Source organism: Lampetra planeri, unplaced genomic scaffold, assembly GCF_965212315.1.
Source record: "Lampetra planeri unplaced genomic scaffold, kcLamPlan1.2.h2 scaffold_186, whole genome shotgun sequence".
Taxonomy (NCBI): Eukaryota; Metazoa; Chordata; class Hyperoartia; order Petromyzontiformes; family Petromyzontidae; genus Lampetra; species Lampetra planeri.
In genome coordinates, this window is record NW_027614605.1 from 111,783 (window position 1) to 126,112 (window position 14,330).

General features: G+C 53.2%; 1 protein-coding gene across 1 annotated transcript in view; it reads right to left on the reverse strand.

Moving 5' to 3' along the window:
* Nucleotides 1–13,928, reverse strand: part of LOC144740042 (stromal interaction molecule 1-like) — a 28,481-nt gene extending 14,553 nt beyond the window's left edge. The window contains exons 1-4 of the mRNA XM_078622926.1: nt 13,859–13,928; nt 4,358–4,552; nt 3,033–3,160; nt 2,523–2,637 (exon numbers count right to left, since the gene is read on the reverse strand). Coding sequence (XP_078479052.1) covers nt 2,523–2,637; nt 3,033–3,160; nt 4,358–4,463 — 349 coding nt within the window. The 5' untranslated portion in view covers nt 4,464–4,552; nt 13,859–13,928. The remainder of the gene's footprint in view (nt 1–2,522; nt 2,638–3,032; nt 3,161–4,357; nt 4,553–13,858) is intronic.
* Between the last annotated feature and the right edge of the window lie 402 nt (nt 13,929–14,330).

Sequence of the window (14,330 nt, forward strand, 5' to 3'; positions counted from 1 at the left end):
CGGAGACAGAGACAGTGAGAGACACAGATACAGAGTGAGACACAGAGACAGAGACACCACAGAGACAGTGAGACACAGAGAGACAGAGACACAGAGACACCACGGAGACACCACAGAGAGAGTGAGACACAGAGACAGACAGAGACACAGAGATACCACAGAGACACAGAGACAGTGAGACACAGAGACAGACAGAGACACACAGACACACAGAGACATAGAGACACAGAGACAGACAGAGCAGTATGGCATGGAGAGACGCAGAGACAGACAGACAGAGGCAGAGAGACAAAGCGTTACGTCACAGAGAGAGCCACGATTCAGCATCGCACGACATCATGCACACAGGTACGGAGATGACCACACAGGTGTACACAGAGAGAGACACACAGAGAGAGACAGAGACAGACATCGGCACAGACACACACGCACACAGACATACACACATAACAACAACCGCCATTCGCCACTAAGTGGCGGTGACGTCACCACGATGCTTGTGCCAGGCCATGTGCACCTTGAGGCCACGTGAAGTGTCGAACGCCCGCTGGCAGGAGGTCACGGGGCAGACCCAGGTGCCACGGGTCGACTGACCAAGATGACCGAGATGACTGGCTGATGCACCACCTGTGCCCCCTACTGTGCCAACTTGCTGTGCTTTAGCCACCCGGCGCTCCGCTCGTTGTTGTGAGCGTCGCTCCTCCGCCCTCCGTTGTTGTTGGAGGGCGACTGCCTCCAACTGCCCAGTAGCGTCCTTCACGAGCCTCCTCCACTGAGGCCGATCTTGACACCGCTGGTACCAGTCATCGGCAAGTCCACTCAGCTCCACGTCCTCCTGTACCACATCACTCCATCTCTTCTCTAGCCCATGCCACGTCCGTTTAGCCCCCTCGATCTGGCCGAACAAAAGCTGTTTAGGCATGTGGTGGCTGGGCATGCGAGTTACATGACCCAGCCAGCGCAGCCTTGCCTGCCGAAGGACTTTTCCCAGATCTTTCAAGGATTTCTGAGCTCCTCACACAATCCAGCCTGGTTAAACCCAGGATGGATCGTAGGCAGGCCAGCCTAAATGTTTCCAACCGGCGAAGATGCTCGATTAGGGGGGTCCACGTTTCGCAAGCATAGAGAAGGGAGGGAATGACTGTGGCCGAGAAGACCTGAAGCTTCGTGCGGAGCAACAGACCAGGTAGCTTCCACACAGCATTACGCAGCCGATGAAAAGATATTGCCGCTCGACTGATTCGGAGTGAGACCTCTGCTGTCAAACCGGAGCCGGTCATGAGCACACTGCCCAGGTATGGGAAACTCTCCACTCTCTCCACAACTGCCCCATCACAGACACACACAGACACACACACACAGACGCGTATCGAGACACAGGTAACCTGTATCACCTTAACAGACTGTTGGGGCAAGGGTTGACTGCGAGCACCTATTAAGGCCGGCATAGCCCACGAGCCGCCTCTGTCTCCCCCGTGGCGATGTTCACACACCGCACAAGGTACTCAGTTAAGGTCTGAGTCGACCTAGGGGAGGCCCAAGACCAGTTAGAATATTCAACCTGGAGTTTACATAGAGCAGTGGTGTTGTGAGTCTCACACTCACTAGGGGAGAGAGAGAGAGACAGTGGTGGTGGTGGTGGTGTTGGTGGTGGTGGTGTTGGTGGTGGTGATGGGGTTGGTGGTGTTGGTGGGGTTGGTGGTGGTGGTGTTGGTGGTGGTGGTGTTGGTGGTGGTGATGGGGTTGGTGGTGTTGGTGGGGTTGGTGGTGTTGGTGGTGTTGGTGGTGGTGGTGTTGGTGGTGGTGGGGTTGGTGGTGGTGGTGTTGGTGGTGGTGGTGTTGGTGGTGGTGATGGGGTTGGTGGTGTTGGTGGGGTTGGTGGTGGTGGTGTTGGTGGTGTTGGTGGTGGTGGTGTTGGTGGTGGTGGTGGTGGGGTTGGTGGTGGTGGTGTTGGTGGTGGTGGTGGTGTTGTTGGTGGTGGTGGTGGTGTTGGTGGTGTTGGTGGTGGTGTTGGTGGTGGTGGTGTTTGTGGTGTTGGTGGTGGTGTTGGTGTTGGTGGTGTTGGTGGTGGTGATGTTGGTGGTGGTGGTGGTGGGGTTGGTGGTGTTGGTGGTGGTGGTGGTGTTGTTGGTGGTGTTGGTGGTGGTGGTGGTGTTGGTGGTGGTGTTGGTGGTGTTGGTGGTGGTGTTTGTGGTGTTGGTGGTGGTGGTGTTTGTGGTGTTGGTGGTGGTGTTGGTGGTGGTGGTGGTGTTGGTGGTGGTGATGGGGTTGGTGGTGTTGGTGGGGTTGGTGGTGGTGGTGGTGGTGTTGGTGGTGGTGGTGGGGTTGGTGGTGTTGGTGGTGTTGTTGGTGGTGGTGGTGGTGTTGGTGGTGGTGTTGGTGGTGGTGTTGGTGGTGGTGTTTGTGGTGTTGGTGGTGGTGGTGGTGTTTGTGGTGTTGGTGGTGGTGTTGGTGGTGTTGGTGGTGGTGTTGGTGGTGGTGGTGTTGGTGGTGTTGGTGGTGTTGTTGGTGGTGGTCTTCACCTTCTGAGTTTCTCCAGCTGAGCCACATCTCCTGCAGGCTGATGTGCTGGTCCTCCTTGTGGAAGTTGCTGTGCTTCAGCGCGGGGTCGCTGTACTTCATGTCCTCGCGCAGGAACTGGGGACCACAACGAGCACTCAGGACGTCCGCCGGAAAGAGCTTCACAGCTCCTCGGATTCGAGTCGCGAGACGGACAGACCACCTCGCCCCCCCCACCCCCAACTCCCTCCCTGCCTCACTCCCTGCCTGCCTGTGAGCGGGTGTGTGAGTGTGGGAGCGAGTGTGTGTGAGTGTGGGAGTGTGTGGGAGTGAGCGAGTGTGTGTGAGTGAGCGTGAGCGAGTGTGAACAAATATGGGAGTGTGAGCGAGTGAGTGTGAGTACGAGTGAGTGAGTGTGCGAGGTGAGCGAGTGTGAGTGCGAGTGAGTGAGCGAGTGTGTGAGTGAGCGAGTGTGCGAATGAGCGAGTGTGAGCGAGTGTGCGAATGAGCGAGTGAATGAGTGTGAGACTCACGTCGTCGCTCTCCTGGGTGTCCACCGAGCCGTCGTCATCGTCGTCCATCTGGTTGTGGATTGCCCGCACGGCCTCGTAGCTGAGCAGCTCCAGCTCCGAGTAGACGCACTCGTCTAGTGAGCAGAAGCCTGGGGGGGGCAAGGGGACATCTCGGACGTGATGGTGGTGATGGTGATGATGGTGGTGATGGTGGTGATGGTGGTGATGTAGACGCACTCGTCCAGCGAGCAGAAGCCTGGGGGGGGCAAGGGGACATCACGGCGGTGATGGCGGTGATGGTGGTGATGGTGATGATGGTGGTGATGGTGGTGATGGTGGTGATGATGGTGATGATGGTGGTGATGGTGATGATGGTGATGATGGTGGTGATGGTGGTGATGGTGGTGATGGTGATGATGGTGGCGATGGTGGTGGTGATGGTGGTGATGGTGATGATGATGGCGGTGATGGTGGTGATGGTGGTGATGGTGATGATGGTGGTGATGTAGATGCACTCGTCCAGCGAGCAGAAGCCTGGGGGGGGGGGGGGGCCAAGGGGACATCACGGCGGAGATGGCGGTGATGGCGACGGTGGTGGCGGTGGTGGTGACGACGGTGGTGACGATGGTGATGATGGTGATGATGACGGTGGTGGTGACGGTGGTGGCGGTGGTGGTGACGACGGTGGTGACGATGGTGATGATGGCGATGATGACGGTGGTGGTGACGGTGGTGACGGTGGTGGCAATGGCGGTGGTGACAGTGACGGTGGTGGTGGTGGTGACGGTGGTGGTGACGGTGGTGGCAATGGCGGTGGTGACAGTGACGGTGGTGGTGGTGGTGACGGTGGTGGTGACGGTGACGGCAGCAGTGGCGGTAACGCAGGAGGCGCCGGTGGCAATGTCGGCGCCGTTTTTTTTTACTCGCCGCGGGTTTAACCTTCGTCAGTTCACCACGTAATGGTGGTCGTAGGCTTCCGTGACCAGTGTCATTCGCAAGGAATGTTTATGGGTTCCATGGCGTCGACAGAAATGCGTCGGTCACCCGCCACCGCCGCCACCACCGCCGCCACCGCCGCCACCACCACCGCCGCCACCACCGCCACCGCCGCCACCACCGCCACCGCCGCCACCACCGCCACCCGACACAGCCGACGAGCGAGGCTCGTCACGTAGCTCGTGACGACGCCCAACAGCGCGGCGCTGCGCGAGTGAAAGTGCCGCGTCTTGTTTGACGAACCTCGCCGAGTGGCCGTGTCGGGTGGGTGGCGGACTTGTGGCGGGTTAACGACGCGTCCATCATGAGCCCAACAACAAACAACAACAAACAGAACCCGCCACGTTTACCTTCGTCGTCGGCTTCCGCCTCCGCCTGGGCCCTGTTCACCTCGATGCAGTTGGAGAGCACCGCCATGAGCGACATCACCACCATCGCGTACTTCCTGGGCCTCATCGCGCGGTGGGGGCGGCAGTGGCGGCGACGGGATCCGGGCCGCTCCTCCTCCCGGGCCGAAGGCGACGCGGAGAGAGACGCACGCCTCGCTGCGGGCAGGCGGAGAGAGCGAGAGGGAGAGAGGGAGGGAGAGAGAGAGAGATAGAGGGAGATAGAGGGAGAGAGGGAGAGAGGGAGGGAGAGACTTTTTTTTTACTTTTAAAACGGTTTTATTGCTGCGGCAGCAATTGTGCCGCAGCCACTTTTTGCATCAAAGTAGTCCATGGCCCGAAGACCACGATGCTCATTACAGTGGGTCACACAGAATCCACCACGGACACAAGGACTCACAAAAATAAAACACAAGGAGTCATGGCACATGCGCCACCAACTCATACGCTCGCGTGCCACTCGCTCGCACCGCACCGCTGCACGCGCGCCCCGCCGCCAAACAGCTGCACGGGCTACTCCGCCAACTCACCCTCCAACTCACCCTCCAGCTCACCCTCCAGCTCACCCTCCAACTCACCCTCCCGCTCACCCTCCAACTCACCCTCCCACTCACCCTCCAACTCACCCCCCAACTCACCCTCCAACTCACCCTCCAACTCACCCTCCCGCTCACCCTCCAACTCACCCTCCCACTCACCCTCCCGCTCACCCTCCCGCTCACCCTCCCGCTTCTCTACTGTACTCGCATTCTGCCGGGCTGAACAGCGGCGGGTCGTGGCCCACGTGCACAGGGTCTCTCGCGACCCCCCCACGGTTTACGTTCCGCGTAGAGACCCAGCCCCCCCCCCCCACTAGCATCGCCCTCACGTCGTAATAATACTTTTACACACTCACACACTCACAGCGGCCTCATTCATGCCAACAGCATCCCACAGCGCCGCACATTAATTCATGTACGGGCACCAAATCCCATCGGTATGCGCAGTTGGCTGCGCAAAAGCCAGGAAATAATTAAGAAACGGGCACCAAAAACGAAAAGCGCAAACGACAAAAAGAAGTCGTCACGCGACGTAGAGGATAGCAGAGCTTGGACAACCGTTGGTGGTGCGGGATCCTCCTGGCACCCCCGGAGTCGCCCCCTCTCTGTGAGGGCGCCCGTCTGGAACGCTCTCCCCCCCCTTACGATGTGAGCAAGCCACTGGGAGCTACGATGCCCTTTTAGATCATCGCCATCCAAGACTCACAAACTCGTTTCTTTGGCACGGATTTGTGTTGTCCTTCTCCCGCGCCTCTGATTAGCACAGATGGCTACGTACGGTGCGAAAGAAGTTAACTGTACACGCAAACATAGACTCAACACTGCCCACAGACTCAACACTGCCCATAGACGCAACACTGCCCATTGACTCAACACTGCCCATTGACTCAACACTGCCCACAGACTCAACACTGCCCACAGACTCAACACTGCCCACAGACTCAACACTGCCCACAGACTCAACACTGCCCACAGACTCAACACTGCCCATTGACTCAACACTGCCCATAGACTCAACACTACCCATAGACTCAACACTACCCATAGACTCAACACTACCCATAGACTCAACACTGCCCATAGACTCAACACTGCCCATAGACTCAACACTACCCATAGACTCAACACTACCCATAGACTCAACACTACCCATAGACTCAACACTACCCATAGACTCAACACTACACATAGACTCAACACTGCCCATAGACTCAACACTACCCATAGACTCAACACTACCCATAGACTCAACACTACCCATAGACTCAACACTACACATAGACTCAACACTGCCCATAGACTCAACACTACCCATAGACTCAACACTACCCATAGACTCAACACTACCCATAGACTTAACACTGCCCATAGACTCAACACTACCCATAGACTCAACACTACCCATAGACTCAACACTGCCCACAGACTCAACACTGCCCACAGACTCAACACTGTCCATATACTCAACACTGCCCATAGACTCAACACTACCCATAGACTCAACACTACCCATAGACTCAACACTACCCATAGACTCAACACTACCCATAGACTCAACACTTCCCACAGACTCAACACTGTCCATATACTCAACACTGCCCATAGACTCAACACTGCCCATAGACTCAACACTGCACCTCCGATTAGCACGGTTGGCCACGTACGGTGCGAAATAAGTTCAACGTACACACATGCCGTGCGACGGTGGCGTCGTTACTATTGCTTTTTGTGTGTGTGTGCGCGTGCGTGTGTGTGTGTGCGCGTGTGTGCGCGTGTGTGTGTCGTAAACCCCTCCACTACCGGACAAGCGCCCATGAACAGATCCGGGGCACACGGCACGGAGACCACCGCCGCCACCACCGCGGCGCTTCTCCTCCCCGCAGCGACGCCTCACCGCTCGCTCGCCACCAGGCGCTCCCCCCGTGCACACTCACGCACTCCGGTGACTGCTCAGGGAATTCAACAAAGTCCCGTATTTGGCGAACGCGGCTCAGGCATCGGGACGGCAGCTCGTCCCCTGCCGCCCACACTGAGACGCACACGAAGATAAAGACTCCACCCCGTCCGTGTAGCCTTAGCAGACTGTCGGGGCAAGTACTGTTAGCGAGCGCCTGTGAAGGCCGGCACGGCACACGAGGGGGTGGGTAGCCAGCACCACGCCCGGCCGCCTTTGTCTCCCCAGTGGCGATGTTTACACGTCGCACCGGATACTCGTGTTGAGGCCGAGTCGACCTAGGAGAGGCCCACGACCGGTTCAGACAATCGTCATGAAGAGGTGCACAGTGGCCGTGTCAGAGATGCCGAGAGCCTGGGTTCAACCCCTGGGTCTGGGTGTCTCTTCCTCTCTGGCCATGAGGATGTTCATAGTGGCCGTGTCAGGGACTCGGCCCTGCTCCCTCATCGTCCGTTCGACGGACGTCCGCACGTCGCGGCGGCAGCGGCCGCTGTCCGGTACGCGACGCCGCCGTCGGCAAAAGCGGCCGCGCAGCGCTGATGAGCCTCCTGTCTTCTCGGCGAGGTAGGAGGGGGGGGGCGCCGGCTGCGGGGGAAGGGGGTGGGGGGGTGGGGAAGCTCCACGCTCGGCACAGGGCGGGAGAGACGGGGAGAGCGCCCCAGTGCCGGCGAGACTTGCCGCGTAGACGACATTCGGGAATCTTGGAACGGGAACGGGAGAACCGACCGGGAGGGGCGGGCGACAGAGGTCGCAAACGGGTTTTGATTCCTTACCCGTACCCGGCCGCACCAGGGTTGCAAACGGGTACCCGTACCCGGCCGTACCCGTACCCTACCCGATACCCGGCTACCCGTACCCGGCCAGGTATCGGGTAGGGTACGGGTACCCGATTGCGACCTCTGGGATGAAGCCATGTTCCAGGCGCGGGTGGGTTGATTCTAGGAACTTGAATTGTGAGAAGAGACAAGACGTTGGGAAATGAGTGACAAGCGGTGACTCACCAGTGACTCACGGTCTACCCGTACCCGGCCACACCAGGGTCGCAAACGGCTACCCGGCCAGGTACGGGTACAGGTACGGGTAGCCGGGTATTGGGTACCCGATTGCGACCTCTGCCGGGAGACGCCGTCTCGGCCGGCGTCCGCGGCAAACCGTCCCGGTGATCGGATGCCGATTCCGCTCGGGGGTCGGTTCGGAGGTCGGTTCCAAGAGACGTTACTTTGTCAGTGCTGCCTTCCTAACGTCGTGAGGGAGGGAGGGAGGGGCGTTCCGGACGGGCCGCTGAAGCGTGCAGCCGCGAGCGGCGCCACGCGGCGACCGGCTCTGCTCGACGGCACACGGCGGACGCTCGCACAGTGGTTTTGAGGAGCGAAACGGGAGGATTTCTACACAAATCTGGCTGCTGTGCGCCTGATGAAGCGAGTTGTAATTACTGGCGAAAGGTCGTCCACTCAGATTGTGAATGTTGTGGCTTGGCTCGCCGACACACACCCGGTGGTGCTGTGCTCACGCTCTGTTGACGTGACGAACCGTGCCGATTGGCTGCGTCGGGTGGTGGCGAGTTTAACGACACGTTTCTATTCATGCGGTCTGACACAAATAAATGAAACCTACATTAATGGATGACATTGTTCGCGAAATCCTACCGCCTGTTAAACTGCGGGTTGGGAAATTTTGACAACGCCGCCCTTATAAGGGCAGCCTCCGCGGAGCAGCGAGCGGTTCGCAATGAACCAAAACTAAACAACTTTTTTTATTTTACCGGCTGTGGGGCCCACTGAGCTTTTTTTCAGACGCGACGTGGGCACAAATGATGGCTCAACGAAGCGGATTGTAGCGTGGACATTTATAGCGGCAGCCAAATAATCTCGACGCGTGACGTTGCTTCTAAATGTGGAGGGGGAAACGGAAGGGCCCCGAGAAAAATCCACACGGCCACAACGGAGAAAGACAAACTCCAAATGCACAGCAGCAGGCATCGTCAGGGTCAGGATCGAACCCACGACCTCCTGCGTACCAGGCGATGGAGTTAACATCTCCTAGCCACAGTGGGTTGTAGCTGGGGTTGACTCAGCCCATCAGCCTATCAGCATCATCACTCCCTCCAGGGCAGATAAAACGAGCACCGGTCACCAGAGGTCGCAAACGGGTTTTGATTCCTTACCCGTACCCGTACCCGGCGGCACCAGGGTCGCAAATGGGTACCCGTACCCTACCCGAAATGAGTGACAAACGGTTACTCACCAGTGACTCACGGCCTACCCGTACCCGTACCCGGCCGCACCAGGGTTGCAAACGGCTACCCGTACCCGGCCGGGTACGGATAGCCGGGTATCGGGTAGGGTACGGGTATCGGGTACCCGGTTGCGACCTTTGCCGGTCACACGGCCCAGCGGCAGTGCAAGTTGCCGACTTGCGGCGGAGGTTCGCGGTTGTAAACCGAGGCAGGCCGCCCCGGTTACCGCTGCGGTGTCCGCCGGTCGATCAAAAAAGATTCCACGACTCACGTCGCAGGTACGGGGGCAGGACAACCAACTCAGCACAACAGCGCGTTGACAACTCCGCGTGGATTGGCAGCGCCGCCACCGTCACCATCGCCGCCGCGGTCGTGGGGGGGGTGGGGTGGCACGTGCCCCTCCCAATGATCCGATTGAAATCCCTAATTTCGATCGGATCATTGGGGTTTATTAGTAATAACTCGGCATTTTGCGACCCCCACTGCCACTGTGTAGCATATTATTACGTGCCAGGGACTCTATGAGATGATAGGACAATAGTCTGAGTCCATAATTGGCAAGTAATGGCAAAGCGGTTATAAGTGATTCACAGAATTGTGCACAGTTGCGTACACAGCACACGACTTCCCAGAAGGCATCAACACCTTCAGCGAGCGCGATGCCGATCACACGACGCGGTTCGAATTCGACCCTCGATCGATGGCTGCGCCATCGCCGCACACGCGTCGAATCAAAAGCAAGGGACAAGTCCTTACTCACTAACAACTCCTTACTCACTAACAACTCCTTACTAACAACTCCTTACTCACTAACAACTCCTCACTCACTAACAACTCCTTACTAACAACTCCTTACTCACTAACAGCTCCTTCCTTACTAACAACTCCTCTATCATTTCTCATCGCTGGAGGGGTTGCCCCCCCCACTCCTACCTGAAAATCCTGGCTCTGCCATTGACGACACATACATTGAGACCCATAGAGATTCACAGCGTCCCAGTGAGATCCATGAAGATGATGAAAAAACGAATGGGCTTGATCCTTTCGGGCAAGAATACAGGAGGTGTTACAAGCCGGCACGTTTGCATTCGCCACGCATTCTCGCAGTAAAACATGCACACACGTTTTGTTTGCATGTTAGGGGCGTTCAGTGGCTAGGAGATGTTAACTACCTCGCCTGGTGTACAGGAGGTCGTGGGTTCGATCCCGACCCTGACGCCTGCTGCTGTATATTTGGAGTTTGCGTGTCTCTCTCTCTCATCATCATCATCACGGTGGCTAGGAGATGTTAACTACCTCGCCTGGTGTACAGGAGGTCGTGGGTTCGATCCCGACCCTGACGCCTGCTGCTGTATATTTGGAGTTTGCGTGTCTCTCTCTCTCATCATCATCATCACGGTGGCTAGGAGATGTTAACTACCTCGCCTGGTGTACAGGAGGTCGTGGGTTCGATCCCGACCCTGACGCCTGCTGCTGTATATTTGGAGTTTGCGTGTCTCTCTCTCTCATCATCATCATCACGGTGCTAGGAGATGTTAACTACCTCGCCTGGTGTACAGGAGGTCGTGGGTTCGGTCCCGACCCTGACGACTGCTGCTGTATATTTGGAGTCTCTCTCTCCCCGTGGCCGCGTGGATTTTTCTCCGGGTCCTCTGCTTTTTTCCCTCCACATGTAGAAGCTGCTGCTGCACATTCCCATGCAGATGATGACGACGCTAAGCCGCTACTTTGTTGATCTGCTATCATTGTGATCGCCAGGTAGCTTGTGAACAAAAGATCTGCATAGCTCAGTGGGCCTTCACCTGGTAAGATAAAAACATGGTTCAGTTCTATTTCTATTTATTTTTTGTAAGCGATTTGTTTCCCTATCCGCGCCCGTTTGGTGTTTGTGTCATCGTGTTTGTTGTTGTAGCAATCTGACCCCGTGCCACATTCCCCTTCTCGACATCTGTGCAAAACGAGAAGAGCTTTATCGCTCATCGGATTCCTCCAACTCCACTACAAACACTGTCAATGGGCTGCAGTTGAGTGCAGTGAAGAGTGGATTGCAGTGATCAATGTGGTGTTGATGACGATGATGATGTGTGCTGTGCGTTAGTAAGAGGACGGCTGCTTGCGTTGTGGCCGAAACGTCGTGAGAATAATGTTATTATGTTTTATTTTTATTATTTTATTATTTCCATTCTACGTGATGACTTTACCGAAAGAACCAAGAAGAAGAAAAAAGGAGGATGTATGCCATCCAGCAGTGGATTGAGCTCGGCTGCTGCTGATGACGATGGTGATGATGAAGAAGCGACCGATCAATAACACAATCACGCTGCCCTAAGGGCACATTCAGTGAGCTCAGCACGGCTGGGGATGCTGCCCAGCTGGTGTCAGAGGCAGCTCTGGGGGCCGCCCAGTCGCTGTGAACGCACCGCGGATCCCATCAAAGCGCCGTGTGCTGCTGGGACGATGATGAGTGGTGTAGTGATACTATAGTGTAATAGTAGTGATACTATAGTGTAATAGTAGTGATACTATAGTGTAATAGTAGCAGTACACACAGTGAGGAGTGTGATGCTGTGGTGATGAGTGGTGTAGTAATACTATAGTGTAATAGTAGTGATACTATAGTGTAATAGTAGTGATACTATAGTGTAATAGTAGTAGTACTATAGTGTAATAGTAGTGATACTATAGTGTAATAGTAGTGATACTATAGTGTAATAGTAGTAGTATTATAGTGTAATAGTAGTGATACTATAGTGTAATAGTACTAGTACGATAGTGTAATAGTAGTGATACTATAGTGTAATAGTAGTGACACTAAAGTGTAATAGTACTAGTACTATAGTGTAATAGTAGTGATACTATAGTGTAATAGTAGTACTAGTGTAATAGTAGTGATACTATAGTGTAATAGTAGTGATACTATAGTGTAATAGTAGTAGTACTATAGTGTAATAGTAGTGACACTATAGTGTAATAGTACTAGTACCATAGTGTAATAGTAGTGATACTATAGTGTAATAGTAGTGATACTATAGTGTAATAGTAGTGATAATATAGTGTAATAGTAGTGATACTATAGTGTAATAGTAGTGATACTATAGTGTAATAGTGATACTATAATGTAATAGTAGTGGTACTATAGTGTAATAGTAGTGATACTAGTGTAATAGTAGTAGTACTATAGTGTAATAGTACTAGTACTATAGTGTAATAGTAGTAGTACTATAGTGTAATAGTAGTGACACTATAGTGCAATAGTAGTAGTATAGTGTAATAGTAGTGATACTATAGTGTAATAGTACTAGTACTATAGTGTAATAGTAGTTATACTATAGTGTAATAGTACTAGTACTATAGTGTAATAGTAGTGATACTAATAGTACTGATACTATAGTGTTATAGTAGTGATACTATAGTGTAATAGTAGTGATACTATAGTGTAATAGTAGTGGTACTATAGTGTAATAAAAGTGATACTATAGAGTAATAGTAGTGATACTATAGTGTAATAGTACTAGTACTATAGTGTAATAGTAGTAGTACTATAGTGTAATAGTACTAGTACTATAGTGTAATAGTAGTGATACTAGTAGTAGTGATACTATAGTGTAATAGTATTAGTACTATAGTGTAATAGTAGTGATACTATAGTGTAATAGTAGTGATACTATAGTGTAATAGTATTGATACTATAGAGTAGACGAACCTGTTGTAGTGCTACATAGTAGTGATACTATAGTGTAATAGTATTGATACTACAGAGGAGACGAACCTGTTGTAGTGCTATATAGTAGTGATACTATAGTGTAATAGTATTGATACTATAGAGGAGACAAACCTGTTGTAGTGCTACATAGTAGTGATACCATAGTGTAATAGTATTGATACTATAGAGGAGACGAACCTGTTGTAGTGCTACATAGTAGTGATACTATAGTGTAATAGCATTGATACTATAGAGGAGACGAACCTGTTGTAGTGCTACATAGTAGTGATACTATAGTGTAATAGTATTGGTACTATAGAGGAGACGAACCTGTTGTAGTGCTACATAGTAGTGATACTATAGTGTAATAGTATTGATACTATAGAGACGAACCTGTTGTAGTGCTACATAGTAGTGATACTATAGTGTAATAGTATTGATACTATAGAGACGAACCTGTTGTAGTGCTACATAGTAGTGATACTAGTGTAATAGTATTGATACTATAGAGACGAACCTGTTGTAGTGCTACATAGTAGTGATACTATAGTGTAATAGTATTGATACTATAGAGGAGACGAACCTGTTGTAGTGCTACATAGTAGTGATACTATAGTGTAATAGTATTGATACTATAGAGACGAACCTGGTGTAGTGCTACATAGTAGTGATACTATAGTGTAATAGTATTGATACTATAGAGGAGACGAACCTGTTGTAGTGCTACATAGTAGTGATACTATAGTGTAATAGTATTGATACTATAGAGACGAACCTGTTGTAGTGCTACATAGTAGTGATACTATAGTGTAATAGTATTGATACTATAGAGGAGACGAACCTGTTGTAGTGCTACATAGTAGTGATACTATAGTGTAATAGTATTGATACTATAGAGACGAACCTGTTGTAGTGCTACATAGTAGTGATACTATAGTGTAATAGTATTGATACTATAGAGGAGACGAACCTGTTGTAGTGCTACATAGTAGTGATACTATAGTGTAATAGTATTGATACTATAGAGACGAACCTGTTGTAGGGGATCGCCGCTCTCCGCCTGTTGCCCGCTGCCCGTCGCCCCGGGCCGCTGCTGCGCGGAGGGTCCGCGGCGATTTGCTACAAGTTCGACCTTGCCCCGCCCCCCCACACAGAAGTCGGAATAATAAATAATTAAATACCCCCCCCCCTCTCCCGGCAGCATTCCTAGGGTCCGGGGGAAACGCCCTCCCTGCACCGACACGAGGTTGATTGGCTACCAAGCGACGTTCCCTTTGAACACACGGCGCCCGTGCCAGGCTGGGTGCACCACCAGCTGTACCCCCTTCTGTGCCAGGCTGGGTGCACCACCAGCTGTACCCCCTACTGTGCCAGGCTGGGTGCACCACCAGCTGTACCCCCTACTATGCCAGGCTGGGTGCACCACCAGCTGTACCCCCTTCTGTGCCAGGCTGGGTGCACCACCAGCTGTACCCCCTACTGTGCCAGGCTGGGTGCACCACCAG